We start from the raw sequence: 13,475 nt of genomic DNA, 5'->3' as shown, positions 1-13,475 counted from the left end.
GGGGGCGGCATCAGTCATAACCATCGAACAGAGCTCCATGTTTGTCGTGGAATAGTTAATGCCCTTTACTACAGGAATAACATATTGGCAAATCACGTCATCCCATTCTTTCATTATCACCAGGATATGCACACCTTCCAACAAGATAATGCAAGAGCGCACACAGCACGTGTTTCAACACACTACCTAGCGAACAATATTGTGCCTCTGCTTCCATGGCCAGCCTTGTCACCCGATCTATCGCCAATTGAACATCTATGGGATTGCCTGGGTCAACGGTCTTACGTCGTCCGCAAGTACAGAACCTGAGAGAACTTGAAGATACACTACGTCAAGAGTGGAATGCCCCAGAACACTATTCGCAGACTTATTCGATCAAATGAGAAGACGTTGCGTGGCCTGTGTTGCTGTCAATGGCGGACATACCAGATATTGACTTTTCATTTTAACCCTATGTGTCTTCCTTACACTGATGACGTAATTGTAATTACTGTGTGGTATTCCTGTTTCCTTTGTCGTCTTTCTTAATAATCCGTCTATGTCTGTTCTAATCAAAATCGGTCATTGCTCAAATTGTTTTTGTAATATTTCAAGATTTATTGCTGGTGCGTTGTCAATGCTGTTCAGTATATTTGATGAAGTTTGGACATCAGGGAGTTTTCCTCCTTCGTGGCGTAACCTGGTAGGGACCATAGTGATGCATCTAATTATCGACCAGTATCACTAACTAGCTGTGTGTGCAAAACCATGGAACGTATGGTAAATAATCGACTGGTGAGGTACTTGGAAACTAACAATCTTATAAGTAACATTCAGTGCGGTTTCCGTCAAAATAGAAGTACCATTGACCATCTGGTACGTTTAGAATCCTTCGTCGAAAATGCAATCGTCAATAATCAGCATGCAGTTTTAATCTTTTTGGATTTAGAAAAAGCGTATGATACCACTTGGAAGCATGTTATTTTAAAAGATCTACATAATTTGGGGTTAAGAGGCCGTTTGCCTCAATTTATATCCCAATTTTTAACAGACTGACAATTTCAGGTTCGTGTGGGTTCCAACCTGTCTGACCATTATACTCAGGATCAGGGTGTCCCACAAGGCAGTATTTTGTCTGTAACTCTGTTTAGTGTAAAGATTGATAGTCTGTCAAAGGTTGTAAATAGATTTGTTGAAAGTTGTTGCCAACTCAAAGTGGAGAGGTGATCAGATAACCCTCCTACACTTGTATAGGTCTCTGATCCGCTCTGGCACTCGTGAAGAGCAACCTCCTCGTGGTGAGTGCTGGGTAGCGCTAATAGCTCTTCCCCCGTGTGGAACCGGGGCAGAATATTTCCACAGCCTCCCATTGCTGGTCGTATGAGGCGACTAAAATGGGCAACCTGTTTGCCGTGGGTTGCGTCCCTGTGTCGGCGGAGGACGGGAGTCTGGTAGTTGAGGGCACTGGTTCCTGGAACTGTGTTCCTTTGCCCAACACACTACTTCGACCCTTACTTCGCCTAGACGGGTGGTAAGATGGGCCCGGTCTTATCAATCGGCTGGTCATGCCAGGCCCTGTGCGTAATATTGTATATGCACTCCTGTGTTGTATTATAATGTATATTTTGGACTTGGCCATGCATACTTTGTATGAATTACCAATTTTTGATGGAATAAATTGCCTAGAGTCTTACGCCAGAAGGCGGTGGCTCATGGGCCAATCTGGTGATGTTGACCTCTGTATTCTGTATGTCTCCAGTTTCTTGTCATGGACTGAACCTTCCTGGCACTACATCTGGTAGATAAATATAGCTATTCACGTCATATTTGCTGGAGTATACCATCCCTGTATCCCTGGTGTTTGCATCCTGGATATCCGGTGCAATATAACACCGTCCTTGTTGACACTCGATGGCGGGTGGGGAACAGGGGTGCTGAATCATTTTCTTTTCACCATGGCTCTCCCACAATCTGGTTCATCTCGTAATGAAAAAAAGAGACGTCTAGAGGAAATTGAAATTTCAACTGGAAATCTTTCGAAAACTATTGATTCCTGGGCTAAATTCCTGGTGATTGAGGCTACTGATAACTTACCTATCAAATTGAATCCTTTTGCTGTTTCTAAGGCTGTGTCCGGGATTTGCGGTGAAGTCAAGAACGTCACCCGTCTCCGTAGTGGTTCGCTTCTTGTGGAGTGTGCACGGAGACAGCAATCTCTCAATCTTTTATCTATCTCTACATTTGCAAATATTGAGGTTGCTGTGTCTGTGCACAGAACATTAAATTCTTGTCGAGGCATTGTTCGTGACAGGGCTCGTTGTCTGTCCGACATGTCTGAAGAAGAAATCGCTACGGAGTTGGAAGACCAGGCTGTTACTGCAGTTAAACGTTTAACTTTCAAGAAGGACGGTGTCATCACCAATACAAACACGTATCTAATGACGTTTGCTCGTACAACCCTTCCCCAGTCAATTAAAGCTGGTTACTTCCACATCGGAGTGGATGTGTATGTCCCCAATCCGCTCCGATGCTACAAGTGTCAGCGTTTTGGTCATGGCTCCAAATCTTGTTGAAACTCGGTTGTTTGTCATCGTTGTGGTGCCAACCATGAGAGCACTGACTGCGAAGATGATTTGAAATGTGCAAACTGTTCTGGCCCACATGTTGCTTCATCTAAATCTTGCCCTGTATGGCAGCTTGAATCTAAAATAATGAAACTGAAATGTGAAAGGAACATACCCTACCTGGATGCAAAGAAACTATTGAAAGATCAGACCACAACTACTTCAACTATTTCTTACTCCGCTGCAGTCTCACGCCCCGTAACAACATCATCTATTTCGTGTCAGACTGACTTGACATTGGTCAAGTCAGAACAACCTGTTGCTACAATTCCAAATTCCACTATTTCCACACCTATTCCTGCCATCAGTCAATCAAGTTCAGGATCTCAGACTGAGATTCAGTCTGAGACACAATCCCAAACGTCTGGGAAACAACCTGCAAATCTGAAAAAAAAAGAGAAAAAGAAATTGAGCAGAAAACAGCCACCTATTGTCCCTTCACCTTCAGAGGTTACTTTACAGAACTCCTTTGGGCCTCTGGACATTACTCTGTCCTCACAGGACAGGCGGGGGAGTAGTTCCTCCTCACATTCACGCGAGCGATCTCCAATTGAGCCACCATGACTCAATTGTCTAATATAATGCAATGGAACTGCAGAGGACTTAGGCACAATTTTCATGAACTGCAGTTATTAACAATTGATTTAAATACATCAGCAATTTGTTTACAAGAGACGTACCTTCAAAATACAGATAAGTTTGATTTAAAGCAATATAGTTCATATCATTCCTTCTCTCCTCCAGGAGATAAAGCTACTGGAGGTGCTTCTATTTTAGTGCGGCGGGGCGTTGTTCACAGTCCTGTTCCGCTTGACTCGACTCTGCAAGCAGTTGCAGTTAGACTTACACTGCATATTGCCTTCACACTTTGCTCCTTATACATTCCTCCTTCTTCAAATCTTCAGCGAAATGATCTACAAAAACTATATGACCAACTCCCAAAGCCCTGTCTCATCATGGGTGATCTAAATGGGCATAATCCTTTATGGGGAAGTTCTATACTTAATCAAAAGGGTAAAGTGATGGAGGATTTTGTTTCCGATAATGATTTATGCATCTTTAATGATGACTCGGACACTTACTTACACCCTGCAACTGGTACGTATTCATCATTAGATCTGTCTTTGACGGATTCATTTTTGTTAAATGAATTCTCATGGTCCGTCCATGATGACCTATGTGGGAGTGACCATTTCCCCACGGTGCTTAAGCCCATTAATCCAGCTGTTGATCCACCTTCACCTCGATGGAATTTTGTGAAGGCTGATTGGCTTTTATTTCAATCTTTATGCAAAGATAAATTACAACCTACTTCTTTTCAGAATGTTACTGACCCAATTCAGTTGTTTTCAGATCAACTGAATGAAATTGCTAATGAATCAATACCTAAGTCCTCTGTCAACCCACGTGTTCGTAAACCATGGTTTGATGCTACTTGCAAACAAGCTAGGAAATGTCGTAAGAAGGCGGAGAAATACTTCCGTAAACATCCCACTGTCCATAATTTAAATACTGTTAAGCAAAATAAACGTCAATCCTGGCAGACTTATGTCTCAAAAATTAACTCTCGTACCCCTATCTCCAAGGTATGGAACATGATAAAAAAGATCAAAGGCAAGGGATCAAATTCTACAGTTAACCATCTGAAGGATGGCGATACTTTGTTAACTGATAAATATGCCATTGCCAATAGCATTGGGGAAACTTTATCTCATCATTCTTCTTCATCTAATTACGCTCCTGAATTTCAAAAATATCAGCTCCAACAGGAAAAGAAAAAGGTAAATTTTACATCTGATAATGGTGAAGATTACAATGAGGTATTTTCACTACATGAGCTATTTACTGCCTTAGGGCAAGCTCATGATACAGCAGCAGGCGCTGCTCATGCCAGAATCATGCCTTGAAACTATGTTAAATATATTCGATGATATTTGGACATCTGGGACGTTTCCACCTTCATGGCATAATGCCATTGTTATACCAATACCCAAACCTGGGCGGGATCATTCTGATCCATCAAATTACAGACCTATCTCACTAACTAGCTGTGTTTGTACAACGATGGAACGCATGGTAAATAATCGATTAGTGTGGTACTTGGAAACAAATAATCTTCTTACCAATATACAATGTGGTTTCCGGAAAAACAGAAGTACTATCGATCATTTAGTGCGTTTAGAATCGTTCATTAAAAATTCCATTGTAAATAGACAACATGCTGTATCGATCTTTTTCGATTTAGAAAAAGCTTACGATACAACATGGAAACATGGTATTTTAAAAGATCTTCATGATTTTGGATTAAGAGGCCGTCTGCCTCATTTTATATCCCAGTTTTTAACAGACAGGCAATTTCAAGTCCGAGTGGGTACAACCCTGTCTGATCATTATAATCAGGATCAGGGTGTCCCACAAGGCAGTATTTTGTCTGTCACTTTATTCAGTATAAAAATTAACAGTTTGTCAAAGGTTTTAAATGATTCAGTTGATGGATCACTTTTTGTGGATGATTTTAATCTATCTTGTCGTGGTAAAAATATGCACACAATAGAAAGGCAATTACAATTATGTCTTAATAAAATTAACAAGTGGTGTTTAGAAAACGGGTTTAAATTTTCAAAATCAAAAACTAATTGTATACATTTCTGCAGAAAATATAAGCCACATAAGGACCCTTAACTATTTCTGAATGGCACTCCTATCAAAGTTGTTACGGAGGCCAAGTTCTTAGGACTTATTTTTGATAACCACTTAACTTTCCTTCCACATATTAAATACCTTAAAGCTAAATGCCTGAAGGCACTCGACTTATTGAAAGTAGTTTCTAATTCAAAGTGGGGAGGGGATCAAACAACTCTCTTACACTTATACAGGTCACTAATTCGTTCAAAACTTGATTATGCCTCCATCGTCTATGGTGGAGCCTGCAAAAGTAATTTACAAAAACTCGATACCATCCATCATCAAGGCCTGAGGCTTTGCCTTGGAGCTTTTAGAACGTCTCCCATTCACAGTCTCTATATAGAAGCAGATGAGCCTTCTCTTAAACAACGCCGTTTAAAATTATCTTTACAATACATCACTAAATTATATTCTAATCAGTCCAATCCAGCTTTTGAATGCATATTCCATCCTCTCTACGAGGATCTTTACAATAAGAAATCAACACTTACTCCACCACTCGGAATCAGAATAAAATCTGCAATATCAGCTTCTAATATTCAACTCCAAGATATAGCTCCTACTAAACTTTTCTCATCTCCTCCTTGGCAAATGGTAAAGCCAGAGGTAGATCTTACATGAACAAAACTAAAGAAATCAGACACTAACGAATTAATTTACCAACAAGAATACAGTCAATTAAGAAACAATTATGACACTTATAAATCTATCTTTACAGATGGATCCAAGGATGGTGGCGCAGTTGTAGTGCCACCGTCACTGGATCCAGAACAATATCTTCACGTTTACCTGATAACAGTTCCATATTCACTGCAGAAGCAAACGCCATTTTTACAGCACTTAAATATATCAGTAATCAGGCTAAACATAAACAATTCATACTGTTTTCAGATTCTCTTTCATGCCTTCAGGCGATTAAAAATATGTCATCAAAACATCCACTTTTAATCGAAATTCTCGAATTATTTAATGATCTTGCTACTGGCCAATATGACATCGTCTTTTGTTGGTTACCAAGCCATGTTGGTATCATTGGTAACACAATGGCCGATGCTGCTGCAAAAGCAGCCCTCAACAAATCTGTGACACCACTTCTGATCCCATACACTGATTTTAAACCCATGATTCGATCTTACATCCGAGATCTTATGCAACAGAAGTGGGACGCCCAAGTAGGTATCAATAAATTACATGAAATTAAACCAAATATCGGTTACACCTACTTGGGCTGTCAGTCCAGATTTGAAGAGGTCATTATGCGACGATGTCGTATTGGCCATTCAAGATATACACATGAGTATCTTTTAAATGGTGAGGATCCTCCGTTTTGCATCCCTTGTGATGAAAGAATCACAGTCAAGCATGTCCTGCTTGATTGTATTGATTTTTCCATCACAAGGGATGAATATTATAGTGTCAAAACAGTCAAGGACCTTTTTAGTCAAGTTAATTCTCATTTAGTATTGCACTTTTTAAAGGAAATTGATTTAATACATAAATTTTGATGTACATAATATGTTTTTATATATTGGTAGTGCTAATATATAACTTAGATTGTTAGTGGCTGTACCCTCGAGGGGGGTTGAAGTAGCGTAAAATTATTGTCCCCCTAAGAGGGTATGTAAGTCCCACATCATTCAATGTATTGTTATGCATACCAGAATTTTAAAACGTAGTATTTTTGTCATTTTAATCTAAGGCTTAACTGGTCAACTATCGCCAGTGACTGAAGGAATGTTATAAATCCAGCCAGGGTCCATGCAGGAAGCAAAGGCACTGTAAGTCCCCATGGTCCCTGGTATGGTGTTCTCCCTTTAGTTACTGACGATCTCTAGCCCATTTTTATATTGTGTTGTTAAATCTTTCTGCTTTTATATGTTCCTCAACTAGTTTTAATACACTCTGTGATATTCTAGTTATTGTACTGTCCTTTGCTGACAGGTTTTTTATAAATTATATATACTTATTTGTTATTAAATGTATTAATTCTCGTCACGATATGGCTGAAATATTGCCGATGTGACGTTAAATATTAACTCACTCACTCACTCTGATCCGCTCTAAATTAGATTATGGCTCCATCGTTTATGGTGGAGCCTGTAAGAGCAATTTACAAAAATTAGATTCAATTCACCATCAGGGCCTACGACTTTGTCTAGGTGCATTTCGAACATCTCCCGTGGAAAGCCTATATGTAGAAGCTGATGAACCATCTTTGAAACAACGGCGTATCAAATTATCGCTCCAATACATTACAAAATTACGTTCTAACCCGTTAAACCCTGCATATAACTGTATATTTCAACCCCTTTACAAAGAACTTTTTTACAGTAAGTCTAAGCTGGTTCCATCATTAGGCATTCGGATTAAACCCCACATTACAGCTGCAAATAATAATCTTGATGATATTTCTCCTTTTAGGCTATTGTCTTCTCCTCCTTGGCACCTGATCAGACCGGAAGTAGACTTTACCCTTTCTCAATTTAAAAAAATCAGACACAAATCAGTTGATATATCAACAAGAATATATACAAGTTAGAAATAAAAATGAATCCCACCGTTCCATTTTTACAGATGGATCCAAGGATGGCAGCACAGTCTCCACAACTGCTGTCATTGGATCCAAAACCTTAATATTCCGATTACCTGACCATAGCTTAATTTTCACCACTTTGGAATATATTCAAAACAATCCAGCAGTAAACGGTTCATCTTCTTTTCAGATTCACTTTCCTGTCTACAGGCAATCAAATCTAGCTCTTAACATCATCCATTTATTTTAGATATTTTAGAACTATATAATGACCTTGCTACTGGCCAATACGACATCGTCTTTTGCTGGTTGCCCAGTCATGTTGGAATCATGGGTAACACTATGGCTGATGCTGCAGCAAAGGTAGCTCTCAACAAATCTGTGACACCACTTCTGATACAATACAGTGACTACAAGCCTCTCATCAGGTACTATATCAAAGATCTGATGCAAAAGAAGTGGGACACCCAAGTGGGTATAAATAAATTACATGCAATAAAAGCAAATATCGGTTATACCTACTTGGGTTGTCAGTCCAGATTTGAAGAGGTCATTATGCGACGATGTCGAATTTGCCATTTACGGTATACACATGAATATTTATTGAAAGGCGAAGATCCTCCATTCTGCATCCCTTGTGATGAAAGAATCACAGTTAAGCATGTCCTGCTTGACTGTATCGATTTTTCCATCACAAGGGATATTTATTTTCAGGTTTCATCAATCAAGGATCTTTTTAATCAGGTAAGTACTCATTTAATTCTAGGGTTTTTAAAAGAAATTGAACTGATTGATAAATTTTGAATTATGTAAAAAGCTATATTTTATATTGGTAACGTATAATTTGTAACTTAGATTGTTAGTGGCCATATCCTCAAAGGGGGTTGAAGTAGCGTAAAATTATTGTCCCCCAGAGAGGATATGTAAGACCACATCATTCAAAGTACATTTATTCTTACCACAGTTTTAAACGTAGTATATTTGTTTATTTTAACTGTTGGCTAACTTGCATATCATCACCAGCGGCTGAAGGGATGGTGTAAATCCTGCTGGGGAGTCGTGCAGGTAGCAGAAGTATTGTAATTCCCCACGGTCCCCAGTAAGGTGGCCTAACTTTGGTTGCTGGTGATCTATAGCCCATTTTTATATTTTATTGTTGATTGAAAATGTATTCTTTTTAAAGTTCTCAACTAGTTTTAAAATCGAAACTGTGATACTCTATTTATTTTTACTGTCCTTCGCTGACAGATATTCATTCCATTTAAATCTATGTGTTATATGTCAGTTCTCGTCACGATATGGCTGAAATACTGCCGATGTGACGTTAAACTCACTCACTATGCTCAACTGAGAGAACACTGTGTTAGTCTGCCCTGCGTGAAGCACGTGAAATATGTTCCCCGAGCCTTTCGCAGGTGCATCTCGCACTTTGCCGATGTGGGTTATGAAATGGATGTCCCGGGGTAAGTATACCATTCGTTTTGGACCAACTCGAGCACATTTATCAATCAACTAAATATTACTTGCCCATGTTGATGGGCCTGTTATGAGCAAATATAGCGCTGATGAAGATAATAGTAATTTCTTTTCTGTCTGTTCGTTTCGTTGAACGAAAAGCTTCGAAAAGCTGAAAGAAAATTACAAGTACTGTACAAATACTAGAATGCATAGAGTACCATACTGTACAAAAATTGCATAACACACATTTCGCAGTTTATAAAGGGATAAGCAATTGGTATTGATGTAAGTAAATTTAGTTGTTAATTTCACACCCTTTCTCCCATGTCGCCGTGGCGGAAGACTACATTCGTTAGCCTTCCGTGCGGACTCCGCGGGTTCGAATCCCGCCGGCGACAAACGATTTTCATGAAATTGTTCAATCATCAAGACAAATGATAGGGGAAAAAAGAAGTTCCGTCATTGCCAACAGGTGTTTAACTAACAATTCAGTTAGTTAGACCACGGTCAAAGACAAAGGAGCCATGGTTTGATAGCTGTTATTGGCTATCTTGGTAGATGCGGCCGAATTGGATTTATATTTTGATCATTCTTTTTCACCGAAATTTTACTTTAATGATCATATCTAGTAAGGTTCTTTACGAAAACTATTGAAAGTTTGCATGTAGTTAGTTTCACATATGTACCTCATTTTTTGTTCTTGGTTGCATGCTAAGAGTAACACCGCTTGGTGGTAATATTTGATTTAAAAATACTGAGAATGAAGCTCTAGGTAGGATTATCTCCCTTTGACTGTCGACGACCCTTGAGTGAGTGAGTGAGTGAGTTTACGTTTAACGTCACATCGGCAATATTTCAGCCACATCGTGACGAAACAAAAGTTGACATGAACAATATATTTTAAACTGCATACAATTCTGCCGACGAAGGGCAGTATAATAACTAGAATATCACAGATGTACATAAAACTAGTCAGACAGCATGTAAAAAGATATTAACATTTTACAACACAACATAAAAACAGGCTATAGATCACCAACAACTGAAGGTAGATCACCACGCCAGGGTCCATGGGGACTTACAGTACTTTTGCTACCTGCCGACGACCCTTGAAGATGAGGGTTTGAATTTGTCTTTAGCAACTCATGCATGTCTTAAGAGGCGATTATCGGGATCAGGTGGTCAGGCTCCCTGACTTACTACTTTATTTACCCAACTGCCAAATGCTACCATACCTTACTTTTGACGGCCTTGTTAAAGCAAATGATGGATTTCTAGGTCGGAAATGGGTTTAGAACACTCTGGTTCAGTCTGACACACTCCAACTTCGTAGCGGTGATGTCCTGCAAACGGTTAACTATCTTTTGACGATGTTGGTACAAGCAAACCCATTGATTATTCGAACATGAGGATTCGAGGTCGGAGATGGGTTTAGAACAGCTTTGGACATCCGGCACATGCAAATGTCACAGCGGCGATATCCGCAGCCGGTTGACACCGAGGCATATGTCAATTTCTTAGTGGTGATGCCTCACAAGCGATTCCTTACAAAGCAAACCCTGGAACCATCAATTTCCTAGCGGCGATGTCCCGCAAGTGATGCATACATTGTACGGCGTTGGTACAAGCAAACCATTTGAGGATTCGAACATGGATGAAGTCGGAAATGAGGTAAGTGGCACACTGACACTCCGGCACAAGCCAATTTCGTAACGACTATGTTCTGCAAGCGGTGACTATCTTTTGACGGGGTGTGGTACAAGCAAACCATGTGAGGATTTGAACATGGTCGAGGTAGGAAATGTGCTTAGAACAACCTTGGATGATCCGGAACATGCCAATGTCGTAGCAGTGATATGCCACAACCAGTGCTAAATCTTTGACGGCGTTGGTAGAAGCAAACCATTTGAGGATTTGAACATGATCGAGATCTGAAATGGGTTTAGAACACCTTGGGACACTCCGGCACACGCCAATTTTGTATCGGCGATATCCTGCTAACGATGACTTTATTTTGACGGAGTTGATTCAAGCAAACCATTTGAGGATTTGAACATGGTCGAGGCCGGAAATGAGATTACAACGCTCTTTGACACCCTGGCACATTCGTAGCAACGATGTTCTGCAATCGGTGAAGACCGCCTCCGTGGTCTAGTGGTAGAGCGTCCGCCCGGAGAACGGAAGATCCTATGTTCGATCCCCGGCCGCGTCATACCAAAAGACGTTAAAAGATGGTACTTGTTGTTACCCTGTCTGGCGCTTGACATTAAGGTGCTAAAACAAGGACTGGTCGGCTCGGAGTTAGTATACTGTCTCTGAGTGGGGTATTCATGTTAAACTGCGGCATTGCGGCGCCTTAGACGACTGGGCCACCCGTGCCCTCAAAATGTGTCAAGAGTACACCGAGACACTCGTAGCGGCAATATGACGCAAGCGGTGCCCTACTTTTGACAACACTGGTACATGAAGCCATTCGTGAATTCGAATTTGGACGAAAATGGGTTGAGAACACCTTTATTGCTACGGCACACGCCAATTTGGTAGCGGCGATACGCCGCAAGCGGTTACTTACTGTTGATTACATTGGTACGAGCAAACCATTTCAGGATTCGAATATGAACGATGACTGAAATTGGTTACGAACACTCAAGGATGCTCCGGCACCCACCAATTTCGTCAAAACGTACCAATGAAAGATCCAATTATTAATTACATTATATAATTCTCTTGTGTACTATATTAATAAAGTGGATTCAAGTAGGCTCGAACTAAATGACTCGGTGGTATGAGAAATCATAGAGCCCGACATCGCTGCGCGCATCTATATTTATTATTATTATTATTATTATTATTATGATTAAATCGTTTGTTTTGTTCTAGAACTTACTCAACAACCAGTGACCAGAAGCTCTTAAGAATATTCATCTAAGACTGAAGCAGGTTTTTAGCATCTTCGCTAGGTTTTAGTGATGAGTTTGTAGTAATGAAATAGCTGGAACGTGTCTTTAAAACACAAACAACCATTATTGATATTTTCTTCTTTCCTTAATTCAAGATGTCACAACCAGAATAATTTCGGCTGTATTGCTTCGGTAAGGAGCTACAATAAAATGTTATAAAGTTTTTATTTGACTTTACTACACCACTTCCTCCGCCGATGTGAAGGCAGTGACGCTTCTTTCGACACAAATAGGAAGCGTCAATAAAATGTTGTAAGTACTCCCATTAACTGCCTTTTTATCGACGGACGGTCTGGTGTAAAATAAAACAATTCGTAACAATCGTAATTTTTGTATTTATTTTCAAAAGTCCATGATTGTAAACGTGTTGTTTTCGTTGTAACAGACAGAGTAACAATTAAAAACATATAACTATAATTACAATTAGGGGGCACGGGTGGCCCAGTCGTCTAAGGCGCCGCGATTCGCTGTGCAGAGTTGCGTCCCTTGGGCACGCCAGAAACCTATGATTGTTGGTTCGAATCCTGGTTCGCCCCGATTATGTTTCTAGGTTTGTCAGCACCATACCCGTGCTCTGCGAGTTTCACCGAAGTGGTAAACGTCTGAGACCTGCATTACTTCAGGCTTTCCTCCCACAATAAGCTGACACTCCGTGATATAACTGGAATACTGTTAAAAGCGGCGCTAAACTCACTAACTCACTAATAACAATTATTTTGTGCCTCGTTCGCCTAGGGCTACATAATTTTCGACTTTGCTGACTGTGGATGGGTTCTTTTGCTTTGAGGTTCATATTTGTTTCTTGTAGACAGTGTGTATCTAAATATTGAGAAGTCAAGTTTTCATTTCTTTTTATTAAACTGTGACGTGATCAAGACTGCTCAAGCTGGGATGGCATTGGTAACAAGCAGCAATCGGGCACTTCAAAACCAGATCCTTTGAACAAAGGGGTCTTCTCAGCCTTGGCTGGTTGCTCTTCTCGGAGAAGGGAAACGCTCATTCCAAACCCTTAGCCTTATGCCTATTAGGCCGTGGGCTAGGTATGACCCACGAGCACCCCCCCACATCCAAACCCCACTTAATTTTTTTAAAGCCCATAAACATACTAAACATGATTTTGAATGTTAACAAGAAAAAAGTTGGGACGAACTTGTTGTTACAGCCTTTCAATGTATGGTACCCTATATCGCGTTTTCGCCCGGTTTTGCCGTATATCACTTGGGGGTATGATTACGT

At 40.2% G+C, this 13,475-nt stretch overlaps 1 protein-coding gene across 1 annotated transcript; it reads left to right on the top strand.

The window, feature by feature from the left end:
• The first annotated feature begins 1,934 nt into the window (after positions 1–1,934).
• Positions 1,935–2,552, top strand: LOC139453577 (uncharacterized). Its single transcript, XM_071235133.1, has one exon. The coding sequence runs from the start codon at positions 1,935–1,937 to the stop codon at positions 2,550–2,552; it is 618 nt and encodes a 205-aa protein (XP_071091234.1).
• Positions 2,553–13,475: the final 10,923 nt, after the last annotated feature.

This window comes from Haliotis cracherodii, unplaced genomic scaffold (genome assembly GCF_022045235.1).
Source record: "Haliotis cracherodii isolate W230 unplaced genomic scaffold, xgHalCrac1.p SCAF_10, whole genome shotgun sequence".
In the NCBI taxonomy this organism is placed as follows: domain Eukaryota; kingdom Metazoa; phylum Mollusca; class Gastropoda; order Lepetellida; family Haliotidae; genus Haliotis; species Haliotis cracherodii.
This window is presented reverse-complemented; position numbering and strand designations above follow the sequence as displayed.

Bases quoted from the DNA above. Each gene is read 5' to 3' on its own strand.
- LOC139453577 (XM_071235133.1), top strand. From the start codon at position 1,935: ATGGCTCTCCCACAATCTGGTTCATCTCGTAATGAAAAAAAGAGACGT.